Source organism: Myotis lucifugus, unplaced genomic scaffold, assembly GCF_000147115.1.
Source record: "Myotis lucifugus unplaced genomic scaffold, Myoluc2.0 scaffold_30, whole genome shotgun sequence".
NCBI classification, from domain to species: Eukaryota; Metazoa; Chordata; class Mammalia; order Chiroptera; family Vespertilionidae; genus Myotis; species Myotis lucifugus.
In genome coordinates, this window is record NW_005871078.1 from 2417770 (window position 1) to 2441757 (window position 23988).

General features: G+C 39.2%; 1 protein-coding gene across 3 annotated transcripts in view; it reads left to right on the forward strand.

Moving 5' to 3' along the window:
- Window positions 1-6846: 6846 nt before the first annotated feature.
- GXYLT1 (glucoside xylosyltransferase 1) overlaps window positions 6847-23988 on the forward strand; it is a 50775-nt gene continuing 33633 nt past the window's right edge. Inside the window, exons 1-5 of one of the 3 annotated variants that reach the window (XM_023752287.1) lie at window positions 6847-7497; window positions 8832-8924; window positions 18462-18633; window positions 20793-20918; window positions 22769-23020. In XM_023752287.1, the coding sequence (XP_023608055.1) occupies window positions 7439-7497; window positions 8832-8924; window positions 18462-18633; window positions 20793-20918; window positions 22769-23020 (702 nt within the window). In that variant the 5' untranslated portion in view covers window positions 6847-7438. The remainder of the gene's footprint in view (window positions 7498-8831; window positions 8925-18461; window positions 18634-20792; window positions 20919-22768; window positions 23021-23988) is intronic. The other 2 variants (XM_023752285.1, XM_023752288.1) reach the window with 2 other exon arrangements.

Sequence of the window (23988 nt, forward strand, 5' to 3'; positions counted from 1 at the left end):
CAAAAGGGGTTCTGTAAAAATCAGAGGTGCCTCTCCAAAAGCCTTCCTGCTGTGTGGACGAGTCGGCCATTCCCTCTTGTTTACAAGGAGTTTCAGGGTTGAGATCTTAAGCATCAGGCTGGCGCCCTAGTTCAATTGTTTGTGTTGTTGTTTTTTTCACCCCCCTCCTGAATGGGGAGTCTAATTTTTGCGTGTTAACGTTTAATTGTCATGACGAGTCGGTTAGTTAAATCTGGACAGAGCACTTAGGCTGATTGGATTTTCCCTTAGGAAACAATCTGTTCTGAAACTTACAGCAAGTTAAAGAAGATGAGCGATGCTTAACATGCCCACGCCTTTTGTGAGATGGGGTAGAGAGAGATCTTTAAAAATTGGAATTTAAAAAGCAGCAGAATGGTTCAGGTGGGTTTTCACAAATCGCTGCCCGAGTTGGAGTCGGCTTGCGATGTCAGTGGAGAAAAGAGACGCGTGATGAATGCTCAACAGAATCCGAGCGTTTCCACTTCCTCGAGGACAGACACTTACTTACCTGTGGGCACCTCTCCGAGCGAGCAGAGTCTCAGTTCCCTTCGGGAGAGGCAAAGGCTGCTTTGATATCCAAAGTGTGGGATTGGAAGGAGGAGCGGGCGCCGGGAGACTGGGCTGTTGAACCTTCTTTGGAGAGTTGATGACCATTCCCCAAATGAAAGGGGCGTTTAGGCAGAGGAGCATGGCATTGGTCCTGTTTTTGCCCTCTGATTTGATTACAGTCAGGCGAATTCCTAGGACATGAGCACTCTATTCATAAAAGCAGAACCACTTCCAGAGCCAGGTTTGTCAGCTCAAGTTATCTGTCTTGGGAGAGGCAGTGACTTGAAGCCGAGGATGAGGTCATGAAAAATACTCGTGCAAAGCAGCGGTTTATGTGACTGTGAAGCATTGTAAATTGTGGAAACGAAATTATTTTGGTATTGGCTAGAATTATGTAGAAGCAACATTTTAATCAAACCACTGAGTGAAATAATACGATGGTATTAGCATTTCACTTCGACAGAGTGACATTCATTTTCAGTGCTTTGTCTCCCGTATACTTTATTTTGTGGCAGATTTTTATAAATTGTATTTGCTTGATCAGCTAATTAAAAAAAATATTTCTTTATTGATTTCAGAGAGGAAGGGAGAAGGAGAGAGAGAGAGAGAAACATCAATGATGAGAGAGAATCATTGATTGGCTGCCTCCTGCACACCCCCACTGGGGATCAAGCCCGCAACCCAGGCATGTGCCCTTGGCTGGAATCGAACCCGGGACCCTTCAGTCCGCAGGCCAACGCTCTATCCACTGAGCCAAGCCAGCTAGGGCGTGATCAGCTAATTTTAACACAGTGCCTTTATTTGCCATTTAGAAAATAAGCACCTCCATTTTAATAAATTTTTATTTTATAGAACCATCACTGAAATTTTAATTTTGATGTGTCAGAGTAGAGTCAACCCAAAAGCTGGACATTACAGGTCCCCTGAGCAGCATAACTCCTCATTTTAAATGGGGCAAACATCTACGTTAAAACTAAAGGTGTAACTAAAAAGAACTAAAGTCTTTGTAAAACTGATGAAAGACATTCCACCACATGTTCATGCATAAGAAGTTTGGGCAGAGGGACAAGGTGGGAAAGCTGTGTTGTCATGTTTTTACCCTATGCTTTGATTAAGGTCAGGAGAATTGCTAAGACATCAGGACTCTTTAGATATTATCACTTACAACATCTTTTTAGATTTCTCATAGACTTCAGGCAACTTCTTTGACTACTGTAGGATATGGAGTAGGCATCCGTCACCTCTCTTCCTGTGTTTAAATCATTTGACCAAGGTTCATAGGGCATCAATCTTTGGATTGGACCAGGATTAAAAATTATATATCCTTTGATTGCTCTCCAAGTGCTCTTTCTATGAAGCTGCTGTGATAAGAACCTAGTCTGTAGTGTTTCATCAGTGGAGAAAGGGGCTATGAGGCAAACATAATCTTCCCTTTTTCTGTAGGACTTGATTATCATTGTATTCTTACCTTTTTTGAGGCTCTCTTACTTGAAAGATGAAGTCCATCATTTCTTTCTTTTGTTTAATACATGGGATCTAGTTTTATACCCAGCAGGGTCCATTGGTCAACTCTTACAGAAAATATTGGTTGCACGGAATTTCATGACAGCAAAATACTTGGAAAGGTCTTACCAAGTACTCAGAGTGAAAACAAAAATGATAGAACAGTTTTTTAGTGAAATCTGTTATTGATTAGTGCATTCCATTTGAATCCATTATTTTGGTATTTAGAAAATGCAAAGGTCTTAGAGTCAGAGAAGCCTGTGCTCTCATTCTGGCTCTGTTTGCTGAGAAACCTTGGCCACCTCTCTGCTTCAGTTTTCTCACCTGTAATACGTAGATAACTAGAGGCCCGGTGCACGAAATTCATGCACAGGTAAGATCCCTAGGCCTGGCTGGTGATCAGGGTCAATCTGTGGGGTGACCAGCAGGGCGACTGGGGGCTCCCGCTGGCACCCACCTTGGCCGACCTGGTGCTGCCCGCTCACTGGCCCCATCCCCCACCGCTGCCGCTGGTCGCCTCCCTATGCAGGGTGACGGGGGAGGGGGCGGGGGGGGCCCTGCTGGCACCCACCTTGGAGGTGATCGGGAGGCGGTGCCATCTGCTCGTTGGCTGGCCCCGCCGCCACTTGCTCACTGGCCAGCCCTGTTCCCTGCCGCTGCTGGTCACCTCCCTCTGTGGGGCGACCAACAGGGCAATCGGGGAGCCCCCGCTGGCACCTGCCTTGGCTGGCCTGGGGCCTGCGGGCTGGGAGCAGCTCCTGCATTGAGCATGACCCCCTGGTGGTCAGTGCACGTCATATTGACCGGTCGTTCCACCGGTTGTTTCGCCCTTTGGTCGATTTCCATGTTAGGCTTTTATTATATAGGATACTCACCTTACTTAATTTGAAGTAGTCAGGATTCTGAGTTGTCAGTGATTAAAATCCAATAAAACTCACTTAAGCAAAAATAGATATTTATAGGCTTATGTGGGTTGCTGGAAGGAACAATACTGAAGGAAAAATGCCCAGGCATCTTCAGGGACCTCAAGGACTGGGGACTCTAATTTTCTTCCACTGTAGACAGGCCTGGTTCATGGAGTGCTCCTTGCAGTGTTTCTTCTCTAATCTCAAGTAGAAAATTCTAGGGAAAGGCACTCATTGCTCTTCCTTTCTTCATATGTCCACCGTGGACCACTCAGTGATGCCTGGAATGGGGACCTCTGATGGTCTGGCTTTGTGTTGTTTGCACATCCCTGTGGTGGAGAGAATCCCATGTTTGGTGTTGGAGAGGAGTGATGGGTGCCTCAGAGGAGGGGAAGAATGGTGGGTGGGCAGTGGTTCTTCCTCCTAGAGAAACTCTTAAGCTATTCAGTATGGGACAAACTGTATTAAGTTATTCAACCGAAAGCAGATACTATAGCCAGGCCTCAGTGCTTCTGTGAAGGAGTTATGTGCCATTTTGCGACTTTAGCTACTCAGGGTGATTAAATTCTCAAATTTCACTGGTGAATCTTGACTGATTTTCAAGGTCTCATCCTGTTGTGACTATATAGCATATTGGCCATAGCGAATCAACAAACACGAAGCATTTCAGTGATACCATTCCTGGACTGTCCATGCCCTTAGTGTGACTGATTTTCAGATCTGGATAGGCCATCGAGTTGTTATTTCTGCTCGTCCTGGGAACACTAGTAGGTTTCATGGAGAATTTAGAGCGGCAAGTATAAGGGTTTTGGAGACACATATTTCAGCTTTGTCATTTACAGGCTGTGTTAACCTTGAACACATTTCCTCATCAGTTAGAGGTAAAAGTTATTTTTTAAGAAGAGAGGAGTTGGGGAAGTGACCAATGAAGAAGGTTGAATTACTAAAGTCACCTTGATCTCTGCTTTAAAAAGTTTTTTTTTTCCAATTATAGTTGACATTCAATATTTTTTTAAGATTGATTTCGGGTGTACAGCATAGTGGTTAGACACATAATTTACAAAGTGGTGCCCTGATAAGTCTCTTACCCTCCTGGCACCATACATACTTATTACAGTAATATTGACTATAATTCTCCACTTTGTTAATGTAGAGACAACTTGTATAAAAGCACTTCTCTGCACCTTGTAATTTTTGTGCATTGAAGATCATATTTCACATAGGTGTAAAGTGTTTAGCAGAAACCTGGCCAATAATTAATTAATTAAAAGGTGTAAAGTGTTTAGCACAAACCTGGCTAATAATTAATTAATTAATTAAAATATTGTTCTGTGCTTTTGCAGGGGAAAGTGATTAGGCTAATGAGAAATGTATACTTTTGATTTAGAAATCCTATTTTAAAACATTAAGATTATTATCAGCCATACCTGTTGAGTGTACTTCCCCCCCCCATGTTAAATTAATTTTTTTTCAGTTTGTATACCATGTGGAGCTTAAAAGTCTTATATATTCAGATAGACAGTTTTTCTCCTTTATTGTTTTTACTTTTGTCATTTCTAACAAGAGGGTGCCCCCTCCAAAACTTTTTTACATTTAAATCTTTAATCCAGCATTTTTTTTTTCAGGGAGGGGGTACAATTTGATGCTAACTTATTTTAGAAATGGTTATCTAATACTAGAGGACTGGTGCATCATGCACCGGTGGGGTCCCTTGGCCTGGCCTGCGCCCTCTCATAATCCCGGACCCCTCGGGGATGTTGGATTGCCAGTTTCAGCCCGATCCCCGCAGTCCAGGCCGAGGGACCCCAGTGGTGCACGGAATCCGTGCACCGGGCCTCTAGTATGCATATAAGATCTTTGGTTAATCTCTTCCTGCCCTTCCCCCTTCTCTCTTCCCCCTTTCCTCTGGGATTCATCAGTCTGTTCCATGTTTCCATGCCTGTGCGTTGAGCGTCTGCCCCCTGGTGGTCAGTGCGCATCATAGCTACCAGTCAAATGGTCGAATGGTCGCTTAGGCTTTCATTCATATATATATATATATATATATATATATATATATATATTAATATTAATATTGTTTAGTGCCATTTATATGTAAGCAGTCCTTTTCCCACTTCCTGAGTATTCATGAAATTAGAGACTTAGGAAAAAAGAAGCTAGAAATTAATTGAAGTTGTCTGGAGACAAGTTTTAGTTGAAGATGAGTGACCCAGGCTCTGATCTTCAAAGAATGGTGCTGTGTCAGTCTCATGGGCATGGGCTCCTTTACCGCAGCTGATCGTGTCTTGCAGTTGCACTGTTGGCTTGTGGCACCTCATTCAAGTTTCCACATTCTCATGCTGGATATGCCTGAACTTATCCCTGACTCTGTAAGTTGTGCATGGTTTTCACTAAAGCCTCATAGACATTTTGATAAGAAGAGAAGCTTTTTTTCAGTTTAATTAAAAAGTATAGAAGACTTTCCATGATCAGATTTAGGTTTTTAAAGAAAACTTTAAGTTTGAGAACTGATATTGTGGTGAGCATTGTGTTAAATGTTCACTTTAATCTACAGCATGAAATGTCTCAATTTTTGTAACATTTTTCAAGTACTGAAATTTTTGGGAATTTTATTTTTGGCCAGCTTTATTTTTTTAAACTTTTGATGTGTAAGTCCACAGGAAGTGGCTGAGTTACCCCATGTTCACTCATTTTCCCTCAGCAGTACAATGTTGCATACCACTATATAGACATAGAACCTTATATACTACTATATCTGGAATATGTATGTATCAATATAATGTAATATTATAACCCCAAAATTTGACATTGAACAACCCATACTTCAGTTTTTAGGTATCACCAGTTTTACATGCACTCATTTGTATGTGCAATTTTGTGTAATTTTATTACAGATGTTAATTCATGTAATCACACAATGAGGACGCAGGTCCTTTGTGCTACCACTGATCAGTTTGCTTTTGGACAAGCCATCTAGAGCTAGAAACTTTAAGCCATTAGAAAGTTGAGGATGAGCCACAGAAAAGTTTTATTTCAATTTGATTCACAGTGAAAATACTGCATTTATGGACTTGTCTGATTTTTTATATCACTGCTTACTGAAGACATACCCACTTAGCTTAGCTTACAGTTTTGCTCCATTAAAAGTATTTAATAGAATTACTATCTTTTGAATGTTATATATCTAGTATCCATTTCTAATAGCTTTAAGGAATAAAAGAAAAAGCAATTAATAACCAGAACTTGGATAACTACCTTTATTTTCCAGTATTTTTAAGCTTTATTATTTTTTTTGGCCTGAAGCTACAAGTGCTTTTCTTAATTTATTGCTTATAGTAACAGTTACTGTATGTAATGAGTTTCTACTCTGTATCTTAATTTTTAAAATCAATTTTTCATAAGAAAATGTAAATTTGGGAGGTAAGACACTTTAAATTATGCCACCTTTTGCCAGCAGCGCCTCAGTGTTTTATGATTAAAAAAAAAAAAAAGCATGTGTACTCACTAGTGCTTATGTTTTACATCCCCATTAAAGAAAGGCAGAAAACCATCCTCTATTAACTGTGTTTTCTGATATTAAGTTATAGTCAAGAAACTTACCTAAAACTTAACTTTTTTACCTGTTGCTTCATCTTGACAGTGATTTCATGATCTGGCAAGTCCACTTTTAAGTGTACACTCAAGAGAATTGCAAACATGTGCTCACAGAAAAACTGCATGAATAGTCATAACAGCATTATATATAATAGTAAAAAATTGGGAAACAGCCCAAATGTCTATCACCTGATGAATAGATAAACAAAATGTGTATATCTATCCATAAAATGGAATATTGTTTGGCTATAAAAAGGAATGGAGTGTACTGATAAATGCTACACTGGGTGAACCTTGAAAATATTATGCCAGTAAATGAAATCAGACTCAAAAGGTCACATATTATATGATTCCATTTATGTGAAATGCCAGTAACAGGCAAAATCTATGGAGACAGAAAATAGATTTGTGGTTGCCTAGGGCTGAGTGATTGAGGATTGTAAGTTGAAGCAAAAAATGGTATTATTACGTAATTTTAAGCAATAACTTTTATAGAAAAATTTAATTAGGGAGTAATTTTCTTTGAGAGTTTATTATCCATTTTCTACTGTTGTAAGGTTTGACATGGAGAGATGGAATAACCAGTTTAGTTATTTCCTTCCTGGAACAAAGGTGCACTTTAGGATTGATTATCAATGAATTGTGGATTTGTTGAAAGAAAACCGTGATAATGCCTGAATCTGAAGGATGGAGATATCTGTTTGAACAGGTTTGTTGTGAGGCTTAAAGGGATGTGAAAACACTTGAATCTGAAAAGAACTCTTACCACCACTACTGAGCTTGCGTCTCTAGTATGAAATGCAAGTCTTAAAAAACTCATAACCATGTCAGGGAAGGGACAAACATAAGTTTCCTGATCAACTTGTATGTACTGGTCTGCACATAGTTCCTTTTTTTTTTTTATTTATCAACCACCTACATTAAGGTATGTAACATTTTATGTTATGTTTGAAAAGGGCGTTCCTTTAAAGGAAAATCAGATTGCAATGTAACTTTTTCCCATTGATTTTAAAATTTAGACTGTAGTTTTATGCAGTAGTGTACAGAATTACTTAGGCAGCATTTTAAAAGCCACCAGTGCCTGACCCTGTTCTTGGAGATTGATTTAATAGGTCTGGTGTGAGGCATTGGCACTAGTGAGAGATATGATCAGAGATCTTTGCGAATCTGAAATTACATAGACCTTTCCTTGTAAGAACGGTAACTTGTCATTGAATCCGTGGGGAGAAAACAAAGCTTCAGGGTGATGGGATATGAGGGGACCTGGCTTAGTACCTCACCCCGAGGTCATACTTGGTTAATTTAATACCCAGGCCCCCACTGTAGTGATTTCAAACTAGACTGTTTTGAAAAGGAGTAACAGTGAAAAACATACTTTTTGTAACATGAAGCATTGTTTTGTTTTTTGCTCCAACCTGCAATCGAAGGAGAAAGAACACATTCGAGCCTCCATTTTAGTGTGTATAATATAGCAAACCTGACATACTGTAGATAATGAAACAGAGCTATGATTTCATATTTTTTCAGTTTGAAACACCATACAAGAAGCTTTGATTGAGGATTAATTTGAAAACATTTAAAGTTCCTCTTGCCTTTCATCAGCATTTGTGGCATTTTAATTTTGCTTCAGGATAAGCAAATATTTTGTTTGGCTAAAATGGATTTTATTCTAAGGGGAATATGTGTAGTTCATGAAGGAAATTTTAATTTTATTTTCTTAATTAATCCTCACCGGAGGATATTCTTTCCACTGATTATTTTAGAGAGAGGTGGGGGAGGGGGAAGAGAAACATAGATGTGAGAGAGATGGTTGCCTCCCACACCCCTGCAACCGAGGTACATGCCTTTGACTGGGAATAGAACCCGAGACCCTTTGTTCCACGGGCTGATGCTCCAACCACTGAGCAAAACCATCCAGGGCAGAAGGAAAATTTTAGATGTACTCTTGTATTTTCTGTGTCGTCTAAGGAGTGGATTTTAATATATTAGGAGAGTTCCTGACTAGGAAACTGGTTTCCAATCTGTTGTATATTCCACTCTAAGGTTTTAAAGTTCTATTTAAAATAATGGTACCCTAAGTAATGGAGAAATCAATTTTCAAAAATCCTCAAATTACTGTAGCAATATTGAATTTGCAAAATTGGATTTGCAGTTTTATTGCTGTAAAATAGAATAGTAAGTTATGTGTTGGGGTAAATTCCTTGTTAGTTTTAAACTAAAATACTCACTTAGGACTCTATTTCTGTCTTACCCTGTTAGGTGTAAAGATTTCTCTCTGTGTTACTGGAATCCCTATTGGATGCTGCCCTCTGATGTTTGTGGAATGAACTGCTTTTGGGAAGCGGCTTTTAGGTAGGCACTTAATATTTAATTGGCAGAAAAGTCAGTGTAGGTAAGATTAGATAGTAGATACATTTTTGATAATAAATAGGATATAAAAATGTTTTTTCCCCTGTAATATATTATCATACAAGTAAATGATTTATTTTCTAGTTTTTCTGTGTTTTTTCCCCCTACTTTGTAGTTATCACTATTTTTTAGTACATAATGCATATAAAATGCTGTAATCTTTTTAAATGTTATTATGATAAATAAACCATTGTTTTTAGGAGAATTTATGATTGAATTTAACAAGTGATAAATAGGTGGTTTAAGATAGACTTCCACTGATATTTACAGAGATATATACATATACATGACATTTATTTAATTTAAGTTGGTATACTAAACAAACGTTTTGTAAGTGGATGGGGACACCTGGGCAAGGATTATTTTGGTTATTAGCAGAGATTGAATATTGGGGAGTGGGAGGATAAAAATCAGGGTTTAATGGAGCAAATGATATGGCATTGTTTATTGATCTCTTAAATTCCTGAATAGTTTGGCCTTGTTCACTTCTCTGCATAAGGAAGGCACTGGATTGGCTGACCTCTCTGGTCCCTTTCTTGCCCTAACTTTCAATGAAAGAAACAAGTATTGAATGAGACATCAGCCTCTCTCCCTGAGATAGTGACAGGGGAGAGAGAGGCGGTAGCCTGAAATGCTCTTCCCAAAGGTAAAATTTGAGAGTCACCTACTTTTACTGTGTCTTGTGAGTCATTAAATTTTACTCATTCAGTTTGCCAGGCACAGTGCTACGTGCTGAGAACCAGACTGTGAGTCTAGTTAATGTGGCTTCCTCCTTCTGGAGCTTGCATTCTGACTGGAGCTAGTAAACCTGAGATTGCAGAGGGTGATGTATTATAAATAGCTATGATGATGGGAGAAACAGGTGAGTCATCAGGTGGGATCACCTTAAGGCATCAGGGAAGGCTTCCTGGAGGGAGCTGCTGCATGATGAATAGGCGCAAGGACAGGAGGTGAAGTAGTCTAGGTGGGAAGAACTAATGCACATTTTTAATATGTAATAGTATGTATTTTAAAATTCTTATATTCCCAATACATTATGTGTTTCATGAACTACTGGGAGGAAATCGTTGAAATCAGATATTTTAATTATATCTCATTGCTATGGAAAGATTGAAATTCTAATATGGATGAGTCAAATCAGATTATTCAAACTTTTAAAAATGATCTTATCCTTTTGAAAGTTAATCTCACCCTTCATCTTGATCATAATTTTGGAGAATTGGGGCTCCATATTTTTCATTCTTATAAAAGTCTGCTAAATGAATAGAGCCTTGACAAGCGCCACCTTGCTGTTTTCAGCCTTGTGCCATAAATTCCTCACTCTAGAAGCTTGGTAAGTTTGAAAACTTCCATATACTCTGATCTATACAACCCAGACTCTTTTGTAAGTTATAATCATAAGGCATGAGGAATAATCTCCCTTCTCAACTGCGAGAGTAGCCCAGGGAAGTGGACCTGGTCTGAATCCCAGAGCCTCTGGTTATTATTATTCCTTTTGCTTTGGCTTCTCCAGTCTCTGGAAGGAATTACATGTGAATGAATATATAATGTAAACCCTTGTGCTTGTTACTCTCCTGAATTTGAGGTTTTAAAAGTTACATTTCTCTGTTATACTCTTTACTTGTAATATTGAATCCATACTATATATCTGTAACCATTTTGTTTCTTACTTAGAACTTAGGATCCCTCACACTTAATTCATTCTCTTCAAACACACAGCCAAGCCAAAATGCCATATAATAGCCACTTCACTCCCTCCCTCCATTTCAGTATTTGTTCTAAATAATACCCCATTTCCCCTGACTCCACGAGGTTGTCTTGTCTGCCCCACCTCCTTACTTCAAAGAGGTAAAGCTTCTTTGAAATTCCCTTTTACTGTCCCCTTAGGTCTCAGATTTTGCCTGGCACAGTGGGGACTTAGCTGGCACCATTTTCTTCTTCCCAGGCCTGTCGCTGCTTTGCCAATTTGAATCTATCTATAATAATAAAAGGGTAACATGCTAATTAGACTGGGCATCTTCCGGACGTCCTTCCTGATGAAGCCAGGGCCAGAGGGAAGCCCGCCCGGGTCCCGGGTGCCTGCGGGTGACCTGAGGGAAGCCACCTTGGGTCCCGGGTGCCTGCGGGTGACCTGAGGGAAGCCACCTTGGGTCCCGGGTGCCTGCAGGGGGCTGGAGGGAAGCAGTCCGGGTCCTGGGTGCCTGCCGGTGGCCGGAGGAGAGAAGCCCGGGTCCCGGGTGCCAGAGGGAAGCTGGTGCTGGCAGCGGGGGGAAGGAAGGCCTACTCTGCATGAATTTTTGTGCATCGGGCCTCTAGTTCTTTATATAATTTTACTTTGATCAAAGTTTATCTGGGAGGATTATTTTCTCCCAATTTATTATACAATGAACATAAAATAACATAAAAAAGAAAATTGTCTTTTATTTACTCTCTTTCCCGTTACCAGCAAACATCTTAAGAGTGTCTACTGGCTTACTTCTACCAACCAACCAACCAACCCAGTCCACTATGAGCGGCGCCTGCCTCTCATTGAAGTCACCCCTGCCTCTGTACTGTTCTTCTGGGCCTCATTCACTTTTCTTGTCCGTTTGACACTGGTGACCACTTCCTCTTTCTTTCAGCTCTATCAGTCTATGGCTCTGGAGACCAGTGTCCTCAGCTCTTTGATCTGAACTCCTTTCTCTATTCCCGACTCATAAACATCGAAGTTCCTTAGAACTCTGCTCTTTCCTCTCCCCACTGAGGATAATCTGTTTAACTGGTGTCTCTAGTCCAGATCTCTTTTCTGAGCTCCACAACTGTATTTCCAGCTGCATGTTGGTTATTTTACCTTGCCGATTCAGATGCCTCAGACACTCTTGTTCAGACCTGAACTCGTGGTCTAGCTCCTCCCGCTTTCCCTCATCTGTAGATTGTATCTTGGTTTACGACTGACTTTCACCTGTCAGTCCACAAGACTCTTCTACTGGTCTCCTTTCACAGTTGCTCCTGAGGGCCTCCTCCTTCCTGTTGCCTTATCTACCAGGCCCATCACTTCTTATCCAGCTATTGAATCTTGGTTTACAACTGACTTTCACATGTCAGTCCACAGTGACACTTCTACCCTTTTCCTTTCACAGTTGCTCCTGCCGGCCTCTTCCTTCCTGTTGCCTTATCTGTCATGCTCATCGCTTCTTATCCAGCTAGTGTGATCTCCCTTCCCTGCCACTGCTCCTGCCTTCTCTGTATCTTCTGTATTATTTTACCTATTTCATCGGTTGTGGTTCTGAATCAACTTGTAGACTGTTGACTTTACAGATAGATAGCACATTGTATTCATCATGTAAATTATGTTTTAGCAATTAATACTTATATTTAATGTAAAATTTTTATTTTTTTAAAGAATAGTTTATTAATACTTTATTTCATTTTTTTTTTTACTGGTGCTTGGCAACCAGTAAATAACTAATGATTTTCCTCAGCACTTTCAGACTAGCCTATATGTTTGTGTAGTAAGCTTCTTGAGCAATCTCAATTTTTTTCTATTTTAAGCAGTTACCATTATTTCTGATTAAATCTTTTAAAATTCTGTCTTTTCACCAAGGTTGTAAATTTGTGTGAGGTAAGGATTGTGGCTTTCCTGCTTGTCCCCAATGTCTGGCATATGAAAGGAGTTCACATATTCATTACAAAGAATGAATTATTATATTATGTTCTAAAAATTATGTGGATTTAAGTGTGCACCAGGATTGTGTGAATCTACCAGTGTCTCCATAACCTTAAGCGCATTATTGGGAGTTATAATTTTACCATATAATAGGGTAAAATGATGGCTTGTTTATGATTTATATTTTGTTGATTATTTGTTGAATATATTTCTATATTTATTTAGCTTTTAAATTTTTTCTGTATTGATATTTTACCTATTGAATTTGTAATGCTTTTTTATGAACTCATAGAATTATATATTCTGCTTTTGCCATGGATCACAAATATCTTCCTAATTTATTTCATTTTTAATTTTTAGTTATCTTTTCATTATGCAATCTCTTTTTAATATTTTTATAAATATTGTTTTAATATACTAATTTTTCTAAGAGTTGAATTTTTAAAATACTTAATCTTTCTCTTTATGGTGGGAATCAATTTTCAGTTCATGGAGTCTATGGGTATAGGTGAATTTAATGTTATCTGTCTTCTCTTGAATGGTCACATGTTCATTTTAAGAAATATATATTTACAGGTAATTTTATTTTTTATGTTTTAAATTTTTTTATAGGTTGTTTTAAATTATGTTTTAGCAATTAATACTTATATTTAATATAGAATTAAAACATTTTTAAAGAATAGTTTATTGATTTTATTTTTTTAATTCTATATTAAATATAAGTATTAATTGCTAACACATGTAGAATATTCTTTAAATAGTATTTTTTTCTGATTTCCCCCTCTCAGCATTGTACTTCCATTAGTTTCAAATCCTCAAAGGTTATAAGAACAGTATAGCAAGCACACTACATACCCTTCACCTAGCTATTCATCTATTATTAATTATCATTATGTTTTACCAGCTTTTTTTTTTTTTTTTTTTTTGGCTGAACCATTGGAGAGACAGCTGCAGCCCTTGTTACACCCACCTAGTTACATGTGTTCAGCTTGCAGCTCCTAAGAACAAGGACATTCTCCAGTATAAGTGTAATAAAATTGTTACTTCAGGTTCTTAACACTGACAGACTATATATTCATATTAATATTTCTTTATTTTCTGTTAATGAACTTTATGTCTTTCCTCCCTCATTCAGGATCCACTCAAGAGTTATATATTGCATTCAGTTGTTAGATTTCTTTAAAAATCTCCTTCCCTCTAGAATAGTAGTATCTCAGCCTTTTGGGCAGTGATGGTATCCTTCATGATTTGATATTTGTGTTGTGTTTTGTTTTGTAGAATATCCCTTTATTTAGATTTGTCTGTCTCCTCATGATTGGTTTCAGGATTTTTGGCAGGAATACTCATAATAGATACTGTGCTCCTCTTTGGGCCTGCTCTCAGGAGGCCTATGAGGTCATAAGTTTAAATAACATTATTGGTTAAGTTTGATCATGTAATTAAGGTGGTGATATTACATTTCTAAACTTGTAAAAGTATCTTTATCCCCTTTGTAATGTGTGGGGATAATACTTTGATATGTGGTTTTAACATCCATTGGCTATTCTTGTTCAAATCATCTATCTATAGATATAAAAACCTAAGCGACCGTTACAACTGAATGACCGGAACGACCCGTTGACTGGTCGCTGTGACGTGCACTGACCACCAGGGGGCAGACACTCAATGCAGGAGCTGCCCCCTGGTGGTCAGGGGGCTCCCACAGTGGGAGTTCCGCTCCACTCAGCCAGAAGCTGGGCTCACGGCTGGTGAGTGCAGGTGTGGCAGCGGCAGTAGGAGCAGTGGGGCCAGGATGAGCGGCAGCGGAGCTGTGCCCGGCCCCGGCTGGGGTTCCTCCCCAGCTGCCTGCTGCTTCAGCACTGCTACATCCCTCAGGGTCCTGGATTGCAAGAGGGTGCAGGCCAGGCTGAGGGACCCCACCCATGCACAAATCCGTGCACCACACCTCTAGTCTATTATAATGGTGATTGCAAACTAGTGATTTTCATAATTCTGTTATTCTTTCTACATTTATTGGTTGGCATTCATCTTTAAAGAGTTCCACCTCCCCCTTATCCCTTTTCATTGGTGTCATTGTAGACTCATGGATTCATTTTTTAAATCTAATGTGTTATGCATCACTCTCATAATTCCTGTTCATGCTCAGTTTATGCCAAATTTAGCCATGGGAACCCTCAAGTGTTATCTTTGAATTATCTGAAGACTTTCTTCTAATCACATATCTGTGGAAAATAGGTTTGACTTAAAAATGTCCTTTTGGACATTTCTTTAATCCATAGGGCCTTTTTTTCTTAGTTACACTGTATAGCATACTTTCACAGAGCCTGATAAGATTACGCCATTCAGTTGTCACCAAAATTACTTGAATGGCTGTTTCCCTGTTACTTCTAGGTGGTTTTAGTTTCCCCTTCCTATAGAGTAGAAGCTTACGTTAGATTTCTTCCACTTGGAATTATTTCCTGTCCTTGGGGTCTAGGGACATGGTGGTGGACAGAGACATGTTAAAGTATGTTTTGTCTTGTCACAGTTTAGGTGTTGAGTCTGTACTGTATATAATGCTTTCGCTACCAAAGGACTCAACAGAAAAGCAAATGCAATTTGATGGTACTCCTTTCATAGAAATTGGTGGAAGGAGTGTTGGCAGTGTGACTAAGCCTTGCTAAAATGCCTGGGAGGAGGAGTCCCTGGGACGGATTTTAGAGGGATTATTTTTTTCTTGAACATTTAACTTATTTTTCTTAAAAAGGTTTGCTATACTTCTTGTCTCTGTATGTAGAGAATTCTGTGCAACACATGACTATTACGGCTTACTTTAAAAATCTCTTGGCTTTTAGCTTTGGGGCAGGATCTAGTTAGGGCCAATTAAGCAATCAGAACCCATTATAGATTCTCAAGTCTTGGTGCTTTAATGAGGGCCTTTATACCATCATGAGAAGTGGGGTCTGGAGGCATTTGCTGGAAAGATTAGATAATTAGAGCTCTGTGAAATTGTTGTATGTCTTCACTGCTTTGTCTTTTATTGTGTCATCGTGCTTTGAGATGAACGAGGTTCCCACCCACCCCCTTATTATAGGTATAGAAAGCATAGATACCTAGTCTTCCCTCTGCTAGGGTTTAATATTACAAACCGGGGGGCTCACCAGAAAAGTGGGGGCAGATAGAGAATGCAGACAAGGGAGGAGGTACTGCTGCTTTCTGTTGCTGTCCATGGGAAAGAACAGTGCTTTAAAAAGATTTAAGCACATGCTAACACCAGTATGTGAAAGAAGTGGCCAGGCAGGCCAGGTGGGTGGGAAAGGATAAACTGGTACCTAACAGCTGGTGCTTGCACAGTGGGATAGCCATGTGCAAAATTACGTCACTGTCCCCACCTCAAACCATTCATTAAATCCATTCCTGGCAGATCAATCTAAATATTAAAAGCAAAGTCTGTACCTAATACTATGTTTTAATTTAATGATGATCTTAATACTTTGATGAAGAATATCACCACTGCTTCTGGAATAGTAAAAATAATTCTTGCAAGAATACCATTTTATATGTAACTTCTCCATTTAACACCATTTAAGTAACAGTTAACTTTATAAATTATCTGGGGAAGGTATTTTTTTTCTCTTAAAGAAAGCATATCCATCTATAGAATAATTGGCCCATTAGCCTGAACAAAAGGCGAGTTATCGCGGCATTGAGGAGTCTAAGTTTCAGCCTCCCAGTAGAGGGCCCAGGGAAGGAAATGGTCCCTGCGTTTTCTAGGAGACAAGTAATTTGGCTGAAGAGCTTTCTGCTCTTCTGCATAAAGGCTGACAGCCAGTTACCAGTAATTGTGTATGTGAGATATCCCAATGTAAGAGCAATGAACCCATTTTCAGGCCCAAAGAACCCAGTTAGACCAGAAAAGCAGCAGTTTCAACTGCTGTTTTAAATACCTCCAGGCCTTTAGCAAAACAGGCTTGTTAGTAGGAAGGGATAGATCACAGCAAAACAGGGCTCAGACTTAATTTTCTATACTACTACAATGAAAAATTCTAAATGTTTATTATCATTTTAACATTAAGATGTATGAATTTGCTGAAGAATATCATTGCTGCTTCTGGAATAGTAAAAATCTTGCAAGAACACCATTTTATATGTAACTTCTCCAAGTATGTTTTATATAGTCAGTTGCTTGTATTTAAAGTTATTTAATATGATTTTCTGTTTTCTAATAGCCTAGTTGGTTGAGGGACTAATTATCCATGAGCAAGATCAAGCATTTCCTCAGAAAACAGTCTGGGACCACTCTAACATGTGGGTGAATATTCCAGGATTCCAAAGTCTATGCTAAAGAATATAACTACAGTAATTTTAGCTTGTAAATTTAAGAGAAATAATTAATTTCTCATCCCTGCTATTGCAAATCTCAGTTATGTATACATACAACTGGTAATGTTAAATATTAGAATTTCTAAGACTTTACACACTTTCCAGAAATGATCTGTGTCAGCAAAAATGGAGTTAAAGTCAAATTTGTACATTTTTAGTGTGGATTGTTTGTACATTACAATACTTTAATGTGTTACTAGTTTTGTCTTCTGTTATCTTCCATTTTTACATTACTTTAGCTGTCAGTTCCAAAAAGATTGTTTTACGTCATAATTACAGATGGGATCTTTATTTTATAAGTTTGTTATTTTATTTAATAACAATACAGTCACATGTAATTAGTTCTGTTCTTTAGGTACTGGTAGGTTATAAAGGTGCAAGAGGGTTGAAATAGGCCTGGTGCTGTTGACTGCTGCTTTGTGTTAGAAGTAGTGGGGCCTAACATAGCCTAGGCCAGTGGTCGGCAAACTGCGGCTCACGAGCCACATGCGGCTCTTTGGCCCCTTGAGTGTGGCTCTTCCTAAGCCTTAGGAGTACCCTAATTAAGTTAATAACAATGTACCTACCTATATAGTTTAAGTTTAAAAAATTTGGCTCTCAAAAGAAATTTCAATCGTTGTACTGTTGATATTTGGCTCTGTTGACTAATGAGTTTGCCGACCACTGGCCTAGGCCGATAACTGGGGCTTAGGGAGTCTTCCCTTCCAAGATGCAGTCTAGAGTTTGACTTGTATGTTTTAGACCACCTCAGAGGTTTCCGCTACTCACTGATTACTTGGTAAAGGGGACTGAAGGTATGTATGTCAGTGACAAAAGTTAGGTGAAGAAAACTTCTTGTAGTCACATGGGTGAATATTGGATATAATATTGAAATATTTATGGGTGAATTTCTGTCTGTGTTTCCTTCAAAATGATCCTTTGGTTAGTGAAAGGGGGCGTGGGCAAGGGTTTTTAGATGAAATAATAATGTTGGATGGATAATTGTTGTAGCTGGGAGATGGGCACATGGGGAACTTCTGTGTATTCTCTCTACTTTTATGTGTGTTTTTGATTTTTTTAAAATAAAAAAGCTTTAAAAATTGATGCTCCCCTTCTCAATTGGGGAGGTTCCTTGAGAGAATTAAGCCCTAATGCGCTAATGCATTCAGTGTGAGTAATGAATTAACTTCTCTTGTGTGCATCTAGAATGGTTTTAATTATATACCACTCTTGGGAGACTTGAGAAAGTAAGTAGTTGTGTGTGTGTGTTTTAATATTTTATGGTTCCTAGTGAGGAATGTTGGCCAAGAAAGGCTGGTTGAGGGTATAGAACTGTATGATTGATTCAACATTGTACTCTTTTGTAATTTGATGTTTCTTTACCTTTTAAATAGAAGTTTTGTACTTCAGTTTTTGAACATGGTCAGAATGCCATGTTAATATATTAACTTTATACTAAAACTGTTTGAAAATGTGGTTTTCTTTTCTATTAGATATGGTCCGAAAGTACAGCCCATTGAGAGGATGCACCTAGCTGTGGTTGCCTGTGGTGAACGACTGGAAGAAACTATAACCATGTTGAAGTCAGCAATCATTTTCAGCATCAAACCTCTTCAGTTCCATATTTTTGCTGAAGATCAACTACATGATAGTTTCAAAGGCATAGTAAGTATTTGAGACTTAAGTCTATGGAGTTAAATATTTACTGATGTATTGCTTGGTGGGGAGCCTTTTTTTCTTCCCAGGCCCATTTGGATATTTACAACATCATTTGTGGGCCGTGCAAAATTATTACCTTTAAAATTAGCCTGCTATATTTGGTCAGACATTTAATTAACTCACTCCTAATGCCTTGGCAGGGCCAGACCAAATGATTTCGTGGGATTTATATGGCCTGAGGGCCGGATCTTCCCCACCCCTGCTTTAAAGCAGCAACCATTACTCACGTTGAGATTGCACGTCCCTACGTTGCGGTTTAATCCCTGCTTGGGGCATGTAAAGGGAGCAACAGATTGATGTTTCTGTCTCTCTCCCTTCATCTCTCTAAAATCAATTAAACATATCTTTGGGTGAGGATTTTTAAAAAAATTACTTGAACACAGTCATCATTCAAAAAGAGAACATTTTTAGCTTGTTACATAAACTACTTAGAACCCCCTCCTTATAAATTGTGAATGTAGGAAATTTGAGTCAACAATTCTTTTGAAGCAACAGTGACAGGTAATACTTAAGCAGAATTGGAAACAATACAGTGTCTTGCAATGCATTAAGGATGCTAAAGAGTAAACGTGTTCATTATAGATTTTTAGGTCTTTTTTGCCTTTTGTAATCTTCTTTTTAGAAGTTGGCATTGGATACGTATTTATCAGAACATTTTATTATCAGGAATATCTATGCATATTAAAAGCACATAAATAGACAAATATTTTCTAACTAGAGGCCTGGTGCATGAAATTCTTGCACGGGTAGGGTACCTAGGCCTGGCTGGCAATCAGGGCCGATCTGTGGAGCTACTGGTGGGGTGATTGGGGGGCCCCCACTGGCACCCACCTTGGCTGGCCTGCGGCCTGCGGGCTGGGGGAAGCTCCTGCATTGAGTGTCTGCCCCCTGGTCAGTGCGTGTTATAGCAACTGGTTGTTCCACCGGTCATTCCGCTGTTCGGTCGATTTGCATAATTAGGCTTTCATTATATAGGATTAGTTTCATATTGGTCTGACTTTATAAACATATTATCCTATATAACAAAGAGGCAATATGCAAATTGACCCTCACTCTGTCACACCATCACAAGATGGCCGCGCCCACAGTGGAAGCGGGGTTCCCGTAATGAGCGATCAGCAGGGACCTGAGCCTGCGTGGCACCGGGGTGGGGGACCTGAGGCCGTGCCCCTGGCCCAGCGGGGCTTGCCAGGGGACCTCAGGCCATGCCCCTGCCGGGCTGGGCTTGAAGGGGGACCTCAGGCTGTGCCCCCCGCCCTGGCGCCGGGCTGTGGGACCTCAGGCTGCACCCCCCACTCCGGCGCCGGGCCGGGGGACCTGAGGCCGTGCCCCCGGCCCAGTGGGGCTTGAAGGGGGACCTGAGGCTGCGCCCCCTGCCTGGCGGGGCTTGACAGGGGACCTGAGGCCGCGTCCCCAGCCCAGCGGGGCTTGACGGGGGACCTGAGGCCATGCCCCCTGCCTGGCGGGGCTTGAAGGGGGACCTCAGGCCACGCCCCCTGTGTGGGTGGGTGGGGACTTGACTCTGGGTCCCCTGGTGTGCCCCAGACTCTGACAGGAGGAAGATTTTCGTATACATTTTACTAATTTTCTTTCATCTCTGACACTTCTATTATAGAGAAAGGGCAAATAACAATATTACAATATTTCCTCTAATTAATTCCCTTTTAATGTGCATGAATTTTGTGCACCAGGCCACTAGTATGATATAATAGGAAATGATGCAATAAAATTAGTGCTTCATTTTTCTCAGTTTAATTTGTTTAGGGATGGAGAAGATTTATATATCAGGTAAAGTTGAATGAGATCAGCAATTTACAAGGCTCTTTTAACTTTCTGGTTTTGTGATTGATTTCCTTATAACTTTTGTTGTGCCTCAAATCTTTGTGGTGGAGTCTCTCTAGCATATTATTATGACTTTAAAATTCTGAATGAAAAAAAAAATGGTGAGAAAGAAGACTCTGACTTTGTCTTAACTGTGTCCAACATAAAATGTGTACTATCTTAATTTTTATTTTTAAAAAAAATAAATAGTCTGTTATATGATCTTACAGAGAAAATTGAAAGTGAAACAAAATTAAACCGTCCTTTTTTTATATATTTTTCAGCTCGACAGCTGGTCATTTTTACAAACATTTAATTATTCATTATACCCAATAAGTTTTCCGAGTGAGAATGCAATGGAGTGGAAAAAGCTCTTTAAACCATGTGCTTCCCAGAGATTGTTCTTGCCAGTAAGTTTTCTCCCCAGTGTTTTGTTTGTTTGTTTGTTTTTTGACTCTTGCTTTTACACACATGAGTTACTGAAGAGTTACATTTAAATCATTAAACACACACACACAAACACAGTATGACTTTTCCTTTGAACAAAAACAAGGAATAGAAAACATTTCCATAGAATAAGAGCTACAATAAAAACCTCTGTTAAAATGAAAACTGCAAATAATTTATATTGAAACACTGTTTCTTGCATTTTAATTTATTCAGTGCTATAAACTTATATCTCTAAGAAGAAGTCAAGGTCATCTGTTGCCAGCAGAAATGCAGTGGTAGTATCACCTTCAAGTTGCAGACTTCATTATTATTTGGGAAAAGAAGTAGATTGCATCATTAAGTAACCATTTTTGTCTTATACCAAGTCAATTTACCTTTTCTAACTAATATTTTAACACAAAGACAATTTAAGGCATGTGAACTCAAAGGGAGATGGGAACCATTTATTCAGTGGGGCTGTTTTTTGGTAATGTTGTCTGGCGATAAACCTTGATTATAGTTTTTTTAATCTAAAATATTCAGATTTTAAAAGATTGGTGCTTTATTTTTCTAAGCGGTAAACTTTTTTTTACTGAGTTTCTCTTCCTTTGAAATGGATGAAAAGAACTAATGTAAGCTCTGCCAACTTCTTCCACCAAAAATACTGATGTGGTTATTATTTAACCTTATGTCTGATTTCCAGTTGGCAGTGAACTTGGAGTTTTATGCAGTCTTCCTAGTCTGCAACAATCCAGTAATCTGTAAATGCACATTGTATCGTGGTACAGAAGCAGAATGTTGATATAAAACCAGTTGTCCTCATTTTTGTCCCCACAACAGAGAGACAGACAAACCTACAGACACATGTACACATACTCTTCTAATTGGGGGCTTTATTCAGGCACTCCAGTCTACCATCATATTTTTTTCAGCCGGTTATTAAACCAGCTGGTGGGGGGAATTCGGTGTTTTCAGCCTTCTAGCTGCTCATTAAGGTAATTGCTTAACCTTAGCTCTAGGAGGAGGTAGCATCTTTGAAAAGGAGCAGAATGAAGATCAAGCTCTTATTTTCATTATCTTCTTATCTAAAAAGGTTTAGCTTAACCTGATTATCGAGTTTTACTGATACACTGGATAGGCAATAAATTTAAATTTGCAGGAGTCAGATTCTAAAGTTCATGGGTAAGGCAGAAATAAAAAAACAAAAATTGCCTTTGGAACTCCCTGTAGAAGATATGTTGGAGATTTAACATCTCTCAGAAAGTAGCAGCATAGCCGATCTGTCTTGCAAGACAAGTCTTGTCTTTACTCTTACTAAGTGATTGCACATTTTCTTTGATTTGTTGGGGGATAGTAAGCACAGAAATAAGAGCATGAACTTAAGCTAAGTGGTCTGGGTTTCAATTTTGGCTCTACAGTTTCCTAGTTGAGACCAAAATGATGTAAAGGTGCCAGCCATTAGTGTTATAGGCCAAGGGAACAAATTCATATCTTTATCTATATTGGTTTATTTCTATATTTATCTCAAGAAATTAAGATTTGAGATAGAAATTCACCTAAGTTAATGTTCTTTAAGATTTCTCCCTAATCTCTGAGCATATGCTTTTATTTTATTCTTATTGTTAGAGTGTTTGTTCTGATTTGTTTTTATACTGTTTCTTCTCTAAAAGTTAATATAAAGATTAGCATAGTATCTTTAACATGCTGTTGCAAAAAATGACTGATCGAGGAAAAATTGCTCTAAAAGTTCATGTAAATTAGCTTATCTGTTTTATGTTTTACACTAAATAAATAGAATTATAGTTAATGATTCAAATATCTCTCCTTATAGTTAATCCTGAAAGAAGTTGACTCACTATTGTATGTCGACACTGATATCCTTTTTTTACGGCCTGTTGATGACATTTGGTCTTTACTCAAGAAATTTAATTCCACACAAATTGCTGCAATGGCACCAGAACATGAAGAGCCTCGAATAGGATGGTATAATCGCTTTGCCAGACATCCATACTATGGAAAAACTGGAGTAAACTCTGGAGTTATGTTGATGAACATGACTAGAATAAGAAGGAAGTATTTCAAGGTAAGTCCCTGATAATAGGTATTTGGTTATTTTCCCTCTGAAGTGTTTGGTTTCTGATTTAATTTTGCTTTGTTAAAAACTAGATTGAACTACTCAGAATATTTCCATTTGTCTAAAATACTTGAAGAAAGGCGTGTTCTTAGTATTCTGTTTATTAGAGCATTAGAGGCTCAGTGCACGAATTCGTGCACCAGTGCGGTCCCTCGGTCTGGCCTGTGGGATCAGGCCGAAACCGGCTCTCCAACATCCCCTGAGGGGTCCTGGATTGCAAGAGGGCTCAGGCCAGGCTGAGGGACCCCACTGGTGCAGGATCGGGGCCGGGGAGGGATGCGGGAGGTTGGCCAGTCAGTGAGGGACTGTGAGAGGGCTCCAGGGTGTGTCAGGCTCATCTTGCTCAGTCCTGATCAGCCAGACCCCAGCAGCAAGCTAACCTACTGGTTGGAGTGTCTGCCCCCTGGTGATCAGTGCATGTCATAGTGACTGGTTGACCAGTCGACTGTCTGCCCCCTGGTGGTCAGTGCACATCATAGTGAGTGGTTGAGCAGCCTTAGCATATCATTAGCATATTATGCTTTGATTGGTTGAACGGATGAACAGACAACCAGACACTTAGCATATTAGGCTTTTATTATATAGGATTGCTCAAACGAGATGGCATTACAATGAAGTGAACTAACGCACTGTAGCAAACATCACCTTCTTAGGTTGTTACTCCAGGCAGCAGCAGTCATTCTGTAGTTGTGCAGCCATAGAATACTTGAATTTAAAGTGTGAGACGTCTTGGGGGAACACAGAGTTGCAGTTAAGAGCTTAAGACTCTGGTGCCTGCTGGCTTGGTTCAAACGCTAGAACCTTGGGTAAGTTTTGAATATCTATGGGGTTTAGTTTCTTCAGCTGTGAAATGAGGATGGCAAGGTCACACAGTACCTATGTCATAGGCTTTTGTGAGGATGAAATTAGTTAGAACA